General features: G+C 37.1%; 1 protein-coding gene and 1 long non-coding RNA gene across 2 annotated transcripts; one reads left to right on the top strand and one right to left on the bottom strand.

The window, feature by feature from the left end:
• The first annotated feature begins 363 nt into the window (after positions 1-363).
• LOC118434603 lies at positions 364-1833 on the top strand. The gene is made up of 3 exons (XR_004834133.1): positions 364-637; positions 856-1037; positions 1620-1833. It is a non-coding gene; the product is annotated as an uncharacterized LOC118434603 (long non-coding RNA).
• LOC110844194 (U3 small nucleolar ribonucleoprotein protein IMP3) lies at positions 1834-3120 on the bottom strand. Its single transcript, XM_022090339.2, has 5 exons — positions 2811-3120; positions 2626-2733; positions 2344-2550; positions 2160-2232; positions 1834-2079 (listed from the first exon to the last, which is right to left on the bottom strand). The coding sequence occupies exons 1-5, from the start codon at positions 2942-2944 to the stop codon at positions 2053-2055; spliced, it is 549 nt and encodes a 182-aa protein (XP_021946031.1). The 5' UTR covers positions 2945-3120; the 3' UTR covers positions 1834-2052.
• Between the last annotated feature and the right edge of the window lie 7455 nt (positions 3121-10575).

Here is a 10575-nt window from a genome sequence, read left to right on the forward strand (position 1 = left end):
AAGGAAGGAAATAATTGGTCACAAATTGACGTGAATGAGCTCGACTATGCTAACGGCTATTAATATAAAAAGTGGATGCAACACTTGGGATTAGCTGTAAATTTTATTATACTAAAGTCAAATTAAGACTCTTGATCATCATCGTCATCACTTTATTTTATAAACGTTTGCAAATTAATTTTCACCTGAACTTGAGGTTTTCCTGAAGAGCTGTTGTTATTATGTCTCCTATCATGAGCTAATGTTCTTGGAGGAGTGGGGAGAAGGGAAGATGAGATTAAGAAAATGTCTATGTGAAGTAGTAAAGCGTAGTTTTATGGAGTGGATGGGCTATAAAGTTAGTTGGGGTGAGAGAGTGAAAGCGCACATTTTTATCTGCTGACTGACTGGAATAACGAGTCCGTCTCATCGCCAAACTTCTCAACGAAAAAACGCTCCCAGAATCACAGATCAAGAGCTGGCTGCGTCCCACAGGCCCCACGGACTTGTGCGCTGCGAAAATCATTCCTCTTTTACTATAACTTCAAGTCCAGCAAATAAAATAATGACTCCAACGAAATAACATAACCCAATGTGTATCTACCATAAATTTACAGTGAAAACAAGTAAATATGCATCTGGACACTTGAACAGTTTTGTAAGCTTGTTTTTTTAATTGGAAATAAAAGTAGTAAAGTTATATTAAAATGCAGAGTAGAACGAGTAAAATGAGTAGTAATAAGACGAAAATATGAAACTAATGACCCTTTTGGTAATAATTATAGTAGTTTGGTATAATAATTTTCAAATTGCTATAAAACTTTAATTTTCTGAAGTTGTCATTCACAAGGAATCTTTATTCTTTTCTTTTTCAAGGGGAAAAGTAAAAAAGAAGAAATCCCAAGACAGTCAGGAGAAACTATATCCTTTACTCGTCTTGTGTAATTCTTCTGGCGAGAAAAAAGTTCGAAAATCGTTTTTTTTATTCCCAAGCGATTCTGATTTTACTTGAAAGCTGAAGGAGTCAAGAAAATTAAACCGAGTTGGGTGGTTTAGTTGTAAGTACAATGGTATTTAGTATGGTAATTGTGTATATTAAAGGGTACATACATATGTACATATTATTAGATACGTTTTATTCTGTACATCATGAATGGTCAATTCTTAAATTATGGCTCCCACAAAGTAACATTTATATAGATGACCTATAAAATTTGTGAGCAATTTGTGTATTCATTTTTACACAACGCAGAAGTACACTGTATGATTTAGTAAGTTAGGAATGCAGGCATGTGAAGAAAGTATACAAGCTTAGCTTTCAGTGTGTTCCCATTCCTTTCTCTTTTACCCTTTCAGAGCTAATAAATGGCTGCATGCATAAAAATAAAAATCGAAATCCATTTTTGACACGGGGACCAATTCCCTCGAATAACTCATAATAAATAAACGAGGGGGTGGGGAAGAAAGTAGTCGGCCTAGTTGAACGGGACGAAAGTTTCAGTGTCGGAGTACATGGAAAAAGTGAAAGTTTGGTAGATTCAAGTCGGGAGGAAAGAATGAGGAATTCATCCATCAATCAATTTATGAGCTATTCCCATTCGCACGTCTTCTCACTTTCCACCTCATTTTTTATTTTTTAGAATTGGAAGGAAGTTTTATGACTACCGCCTGTTTATATAACTGCTGGACTGGATATGGTCATGATGATGGTCGGGGAAACAATCTGGATCAGGATCAGATGATTTTGTATTATTCATGCTACCGTACATATAAATTTAACAAGGCCAATTGCCTAATAATAACCCAGTACTCTAGCAAAACTGCTTGGTAAATAAAATAAACCCAACAATGATATTAACTGCATGGTGGAATTTATTTACTATACAAATCTATTATGCACTCATTGTAAACAAAATTGTTTTTTAACGTTCATTTCAAGTCGATATTTTACGTATTTCAAACTTTTTTAAACATAAATTATGTATGTATAATGCGGAAATACATATAAAACAAAAACAAGTGGGATATGTGGATTATTCTTAAAATCGAGTAATTAATAATAATAGTCCATAATTATTGCATAAGATCGTAGTCGTCTCTCTGAAATGTGGACAAGTTTTATTAACGAATTAATTTCAAGAATTCAACCTTATAGTAATGCGCAAATTAAGGAAACGTACGGTGGCGTTGTAGTTGAGAATATGCTGTTTGATTTTTGAGGTGTTGACCCAAGTGACAAAATCTTCCATTGTCCTGCGTAGAGAGATAATATTACTCCAATTCAAAGATGATATGTTGAAATTAAGAGTAAATCATATAATATAGTAAATAAATGTTATAATTATAGATACATATGTGTAACACCTTGTGACGAAGAAGGCAGGGTCATAAACAACTTCTACTCCAACACGTACATGACCTTGTTCTATAAATTTCACAGCGTCCTTGATCGTCTGTGCCATTTTACAACGGACCATAACGACGGGCAGTCTTCTCCGACAAAACGACGATGCCGTTATCTTATCACATAACTCTAGCGTTTCTCTCGTTGGAATAAGGCCGCTTTGATATCTGCATAATATATCATTAAATTAAATTAAATTAAATTAAATTAAATATGACATGTACAGCAATTATGAAACTCACAATTTTTCTAAAAGTTGAGCCCCAGCCTCCAATCTGTACGGGTCTTTGGGGTCCAAGCCTTTAACTTTACGGGCCAACTCTCGAACCTCCCTCGATAACTTGTTGTACCTTGACATCAAGGGAAATTAACATATAAAAGTAAAATTGCTTATAACTACAAGTTCAGATCTGTATATTCAACTTACGCAGTATAATCCTCTCTTTTCTGAATATGATACTTTCTCATAATCTTTACTTCATGAAGATTGTTGTCCGCCTCCCATTTGATAAAATCCACCTTCTTCAACAACTTTTGCTCATGATATTTTAACTTCCGCATGTTTTTATTATTATCAATGTATTAAATAATAATTGCAAAAAGTACTGTAACTAACTACACACAAGTAAAAACCAAATGACAAATAAGTTTACAATTTTCACAAATTTTAATAGCACGTGTAGTAGTAGTTTTTAGTTGGAGGTGTGAAATTTAGTTTGCCACTACCATCACCACCACCGTTCTTGTAATTCAACAAATGCTGAAGAGGTGTCATCACCGTCTAAACTCCCTACGCCACCACGCGAGTTAAACTCTCAACTAGCTGGGTGGAGTCGGAAGTTATGTCCTTGATAACCACTAGTTTCATTGCTTATCATTCAGATTTTCCAGAATATTTCTATTTTAATGTATTATTGAAACCATATTTTCGGTAGTATGAACAAAAAACAATTTCATTTTAGTGTACTGTGCCATTGGAAAATCAAAGTACAATAATAAGTGCTGAGAATGTGTTGGCGTTGTTGTTGCCTTAATTTTGGCACAAGGACGACAAGAGTAAAGTAGTAAGGAATCCTACAAGGCGTAAACTCTCTCAGAAATAATGTTCTTATGATTAATCTGCTGATCATAAAGCCAACTTTGTTCACTCATTGCTTTGCGTTTATCCTATGTCAGAGCGTTTCGCGATGAAACATTTTTCCAGACGAATTTATGCAGAGTTTGACAGTTTCAAAATGTACTTAGAATCAGCCACTCATTGGACTCTACTAATTTGACCTGCATGGATGATGATGACTTGTCGTTGGTGGCAGGACTATACATGCTTGCATTGGTATATTGAGATTTTGAGGGCATCATCATGAGCGACACCACCCAAGCTTTAATTTGCTACAATTTGGTTTAGTCGGAGGACGTGAGACACGGGAAAAGAGCTATTTCGAAAACAACGACAATGACGACGACTGATCTTTCTTCTCATGAAGAACTACGCCAAGCCATGCTGTCCGATGCAAAAGTCGTACAAGTATGTAAATGCATGCACTCGTATTCAAGGGATAGGGTAGCCTTGCTTCGTTTTCAAACGGTGTCTTATTGGTGTTAGTTAGCTTGGTGCCGCAAATAAAATTTCGCACAGCTTCACCAACTGTAATAACTAGATTGCTAGTTTACTACTTCCTAACAAAGTGGGAGCGAATGGTGGGCAAAAAAACATATTTCGGATAAAATTTAAAGTGGATGGTATATAATTACCATTTACAAAATAAATTTCGCAACACGATCATACATATCTTGTAAAAATTTCATTTAAACATTTCATGCAAACAACTTTAATTTTTGGAACTACTATTTACATAAATTGATCTGCGCCGAAAAAAAAATTGTCCAACTCTAGACAAAGTTTGTTACAATATGATGAACAATTTTTCATACGATTTATATGGAGGATTTTCCACGTAGTAGATAGTTACATTGAGTTAGATTTTGTTAAGAACAGGAAGAATTGGGTACAGTTAACATGAAAGGACCATCCACCCCGTGTGTCGCATATGTACTTGCATATTTTTTCAGTCGTCCACGTCAGTATTTTTTGTTGAATGATAAAGGTTGTGGCGTCGACGGATTTGCTGTATCGCCCCCATTGACGATGGTGGAAAGTTTCCTTGTGAACTGAAGTAGAGATTTTTCAAGAGAAGGTTTCCTCTTACCTTTTCATCATCAGCATACAATATTATAATGCAATACCAGTGAGGGAACAAGACATAAATACTACACGCCAGCAACTACACACGTCCCCCAGTCACCATACAGGGTTAGCTGATGTTAAATTGAGATTCAAACGTAAATGTACATGCTTTATTAGAAGAAATGTTTATGAAATAATGCATCAACTTGTTATTTTCCATACGAGTGTAACTGCTACTGGTAATTTCCTCCTGCTAAACCGAAAAATTAATTGTTGTCACACAAGACAAATAAATAGTCAAGTATTTTATATTTTAAAAGCCCAATCCGCATGAAATTTTAGCGTTCATCGCAAAATAGCAGGTTTTAGACAAGACACTTTCAGCATCCCTGTACATATTTGTACATGTGTATATTTATTCCTCTCAATTATTTCATGCAACTTGCACAGAGTTTGGTGTGAGAAAAATAAGACTCTTCGTTGTTTGGGTAATGATTGGTTGGTGGAGCCAATGCAGATTTAGATTCGCATGCAGTGACTGCTAAAAGTGCCACCAATGTTTTATCTCGTTGGTCATGATAACACCAGCCCTTATCCAAAGTTATCTTTCATTCTTGGTCCACACAAACACAATATATACTGCCGAAATGTTAAAATGTAAAAATGTTTCATATAATAGTTTACAGAAATTTGAACAGTATTTGGGGAACATTTCATAGCAATAATCGTGTCCCACAAGTTAAAAAGATGTTATTGGATAACTCAAATAGTGAAAATCAGAATTCAAAAGTTTTTAATGAGCGTTCATCTCATCTTATAGAATGATTCATATTGTACGATAGTTGACTTGGAACAACATTAGTTAGTACTAAAATTTTAATATTGGTCATGTGTTCATGAATATAAGTATATGTATCTGAAGAATAATTAATTACTTAACCAAAAATTGTAATATAAAATCTCGATTTAGATAAATGTATGTACATAAGATAGTATAAAATTATGAGGACTTTTAGAATACAAATAATGCCAGTAAGAATTTCAAAATTATTGAACAATAGAACCCATATATTTACAGATATCTATACTCGTCGCATGTGTTCCAGTTATTTTAGTGTTATCGATTAACTGTAGCCTGTTCATGATTCATAATTTCATCTAAAACTATCGATTTATTTTGTACATCAGTTCCATACATACATACATATGTATGCATACCATTTTGTCTGATATATGCTAACGTAAAGTAATGCCAATAATGTGTCACAATTAATACGGATAATCCTGTAAATATGTAACTTAAAATTATAAGATCGATGTTCTTATCTGGGTATTGTTCATGTAAAATTAAGGAATATCTGGCTAGAAATGGTATTAGTAACTATGTTTCTGTAATCTATATTTGCTCATACGTATATATTATTGGATGACGCCGTTGATTTTATGTTCAGTTTTTCTAATTTTAATCATTTCATGGCGAATTGAATAATAATTTGGAGGGAGGCAGAATCATCGCATCCAGATTCCAGACAGGGCTGTGGTGGAGAAGTTACATAAATTCGGTAGCAGTGGCAGAAGGAAAGTAAAGCAGTCGTGGTGGGTAAATTCGAAAGTTCCTTGGCCCGTTTTTTGGGGAAAGTCGCGTGGTGGATGAGAGAATATATCGATTCGGTGACTCCCTCCACCATCCCCGACCCTCAACTTTCCCCCACCAACCATTCCACCGAACGAAACGCGGCCGACCGACCGACCTTCCTTGCGATAAATAAATGGAAACTCGGAATGAACAAGTGCTACCGGGGAGAGAAGGAGAGACCAGACGACCAGAAGACGGCTTGGATTTCAAGCACCATGAAAAGTTCTTGGCGACGACAGGTCGTACCTATGGCGTATATGTCCACATGTATGTACCGAAAACTCTCACGTTGGGGAGGAGGAAATTTCAGATATGCTTCAAATTGTGTAATTGCACAGTGTAATTAATTTAAACCTTTTTTGTTTGCTATATGAAGGTTAAATTATGAGACCATGCTTTGCTAATAGATTATCATAATTCCAAAGTTTAATTGAATTCAAAGCAAATTGAAAATTTGAGACAATTTCATGTCACCCCTCCTCCGCTAAACCTCCGCAGACTCACTGCTCATTTCATGGATGAAGGCACTATTTTGTGGAGACAAAGAAATGCACCCACATCCTCTCACTCCTCAGTTTTGTAGAGAACGAGAAAATAAAGAATGAGGGAAAATGAGACGGAATTGTAAACGAAATTGGTTTAATCGTAAATGGCATACAAGCATATTTGATACCAGAATCAAGGATGAGTATGACATTATACAAATTATGAGACGAAATTGATCTTCTTCACAGGCTGAAAGCTGGATATCAAGAAAAGTAGATCTCCTTCCTAGGTTTCAGGAATAACAATTTTCTAATAAAGGAATTCTGATTTTATTATTCAGTATAATTTTAATTATTTAGATTTACAGTAATCAATTTAGCATAGCATGGCCTCACAGAAAATATCACTGTTTAGACATTACGAGTTTACATAATTCAGGGTTTCAAAAAGTGAAAAGATAAACCTAAACTGGAAAATACGTACATGAAGAAGCTTTTAGATTCAACATTTGGTCAGTTATTTTCTGTGGGAGGCAGCGAAATACAAAAGGTCCCTCGCTGTCGTCGTTTTCCTGCTGTAGGGCTCGAGGTTTGAACGGCCGCGGGAGGGGACCCTTTTTGTAAATGGGATGCCACAATACGAAATGCAGCAGGGACATAACAACTGCCTGCCTAGTAAATAAGTAGTCGTCCTTTCGTTTCCCTTACACACGGAGGCCAAAGAATTTGGAAGGGGATTAGTTGGGCAAAAAGGGATGGTTGTTGACGTGCAGCTGAGGGGAGAGAGAGAGAGGAAATACAGCATCCTTCTGAGAACTGGTCCATCAACTTGGTGGGAAGGGTATACTACATAATACAAAAATTCGAATCCTTCAGATTCATTCCCATCCAAATCAACCCTGAGGGAAGTCGAACTAAAATCCAAGACGGGAGACTTGAGACATGTTCTCAATTTAGGAATAGTGAGAGAGAAGATTTTGAGACTTTTCGAGGTCGAATGAGAACGGGAAAGAAAGTGACGAGACGAGGTACGATGATGAGATGTGGACCGTTGCTTGTTGGTTACTGTCCCTAGCATTCTATGCTGCCTGCCAGTAACGTTTTCAAATTTTTCTGTTATTCAAAATCGAATTGAAACATTATGAATTAAGCATTAATCCATCCTCTATGTCCTGTACCCGTTGATATTGTATTTATGCATACACATGTGACATTGTAAATATCTACATAATCAGAAATGCATAAATATGTGTACATACATATCTGCCCACACGTCACACATACATGTGTTTAATCAACTGCTGCAAATATTTTCTACCCTGACCAAGAAACCTCTCTTTGTGTTATTTTCTCTATTTTTCCTCCCTTTTGCTTTTCATAGAGGTTGTTACTTAAGGGTCGTAAAATGTAATGTGGAGTAGCGTCGAGCGTTTTGAACTCATCTCATCTTCTCCTCATCTCATTAGAGGAAAGTGGAACCTCGACGTTTCTTTTTATGTTTGACGATTCTACTTGGTCGCATGCGTCAGAATCTGCTGCTGCTGGCTGGCTGGCTCCCCTTTCTCCTCTTCTCGTTCGGGGTGAAAGTTGGAGTTGGGGAGAAATCTCCCGAAACTCGGATCAGAGTCCATTGACGTCTCATCTCCAGCAACCAATAACAACGGGTGAGCATGGGACCCACGAAAACACGAAATGAGAGTGCTTGCTGCTGCCTTCTTTTTCGAAATTTTGGAACTCCATCCATCCAGCCAGCCAGCCAGCCGATCTCATCTCATCCCCTTTATTCTAACCAAGTACTGAACAAAACTAACCATCGACTACTCAGGAAAAAGAGGAAAAACTGGAGACGTGGTTATTTAAATGTTTTATGTTCCAGGTTTGGAAACGACAGAGTGAAATTTAACATTGCGCAGAGAAAATTGGTACAAATTTTTGCTAAGGAAAAATATTTATATGGAAGATGTGTGCATGAATGTACCACAGAATCGAGTCGAGTTCCCTCCTTCTTACCCACCCACCTAAAATTTCCAAAGTTGGTTTGGTCGGTTGGCTGGCTGGTTGGTAGATAGAGAAATGAGATGAAATGAAACTGCATCGTTCCTTTCCTTTCGTTCTATGTACGTACGTATGTAACAAACAAAAACCGAGTCTCGCGTTCTCTCTCTCTGTACTTTTGGAATGGGTTGAGCGAAATCTACTTGACTTTCTCCAGACCAAACTTCAGTTAGTTTCTAGCAGTCGGACAATGTTGAGAAATATATATGGAGAAAGGCAAAAACTGGAAACTCTGACTTGGAACTTATTATTATCCTGCTCTGCTGTATTTCAAAGAGGGACCAAAGAGAGAGAGAAAAATAATGCTTATTCCTTAGCTGGCTTTGCAAGAGCGAGTAGTATAACAAGTCGTACAAGAAATTGTCATGATTTTTTTTTCATTTTCCTCCTTCCAACTTATTCGTAATTTATAAATTAAATAACTCACTCTCTCAATGGAAGTTTCATGCATGTAAATGTTTACAAATTCTTTATTTTTAACAATGACTTCTAGAAAAATATTGCATTTTTTGTAAATGATGATTGATAACAGCATAACATTAGCATATAAGTAGTTTTTTAAAAAATGGAGTAATCCTGACGTTAAATTTGAGTTCGCCCAGTTCCGATTTTGGTTGGTTTGTAAGTGAAGAGTTTTAAGGCGAATAGTTTGAGTTTTGCTTGCGTAGGAACAGCAGCACAGTCAGTTATCCTTTTGGTAAAGTTTGAGTTTGGTTACGAGTTGAAGTCTGGGTTTTAGATAGATTTTCAAGAGAATGTATATGAGACTGGATGGAAAGAAACTCGACGCGCTCCTATTTCACCCCGTGTCGGTCGTCCTAGTGCTGCTGCACTCTTCAGTTAACTCGCTTCTCCATCCGAACCCAACCACGTCGAGCAACTAGCAACCAACATGGCAAGGCAACACACGAAAACCCCAACTTTACTTATACAATCCCATAGGTTTCAATTCTACTCTACATGCGGCTGAAATTTAGCTATGCAACTATTCCTCCAATATTAATTTCCCACGAAGCAATAATGCAACTAGGACTTGGCGAGAAAAATATTTTTTTGTATAAAATTTTGAATAAACCCTGCTTGCACATTGTTTTAAAATGACGACAGTCACAAGAGTGGAAATTTGCTGAAAGTTTTTATACCTACAGCGTGCATTAGATTACCCCGGGTAGGTCGGAGAGAGAAAAAGAAGCCATGAAAGCAGCAGGATGGGTGGGAAACAAAGCGGAGGAGAATATATGCATCATATGAGGAGGAGGACTGACTGGTGCCGTAATTCCGTATCGGTGGTTCCTTCGAACAGCAGCAGCGTTATCAGCCTATCGTGTCGTGCAAAGTTCACTTCTAGCGAGCGAGCGGATTCTCGCTCGCTGTCGTCTCGAAATATTTGAGACTTTTAGAATACTGCGCAGAGGAGGAGGACTAAGTGCAAAAGTGGTTTTGTTGGTGCATATCGACGACGAGAGCGAGCGAGGCTGTAGCCAAAGTTTCGTTAGAGGAGAGAAATAGACGGCCGAGTAGTTGCTGTGTAAAAGCAAAGTTTTATTATTCGACGAAGCCCAGTACTGTGCTCGCACTTCTCTCTCCCTGCTTTTCATGTAATCCTTATGGCCAACCAAGGAAAACCTAGCACAGTCAGTACACACGACCAAAATCATGTGCAATGCTTTTAGCTCGGATGAAAAACGTGTGGAAGGAATACCATTCAGTTCTATGTTCTCAAAACTGAACTCAGCTCAGCCAGAGAGAGAGAAAAAGAGACCAAAAGGAAAATATTTTGAGGGAGCCTCCATAAATTTCGTATGCAATTTCTATACCGGGGCATAACTCT

The sequence above is a fragment of the Folsomia candida genome, unplaced genomic scaffold (genome assembly GCF_002217175.1).
Source record: "Folsomia candida strain VU population unplaced genomic scaffold, ASM221717v1 Fcan01_Sc002, whole genome shotgun sequence".
Classification (NCBI taxonomy): Eukaryota; Metazoa; Arthropoda; class Collembola; order Entomobryomorpha; family Isotomidae; genus Folsomia; species Folsomia candida.

Bases quoted from the DNA above. Each gene is read 5' to 3' on its own strand.
- LOC110844194 (XM_022090339.2), bottom strand. From the start codon at position 2,944: ATGCGGAAGTTAAAATATCATGAGCAAAAGTTGTTGAAGAAGGTGGAT. The intron at 2,551-2,625 runs GTGAGTTTCATA...TATATTATGCAG, and splicing joins GCTCAACTTTTAGAAAAATT to ATATCAAAGCGGCCTTATTC. The intron at 2,233-2,343 runs GTGTTACACATA...CTCTCTACGCAG, and splicing joins CCTGCCTTCTTCGTCACAAG to GACAATGGAAGATTTTGTCA.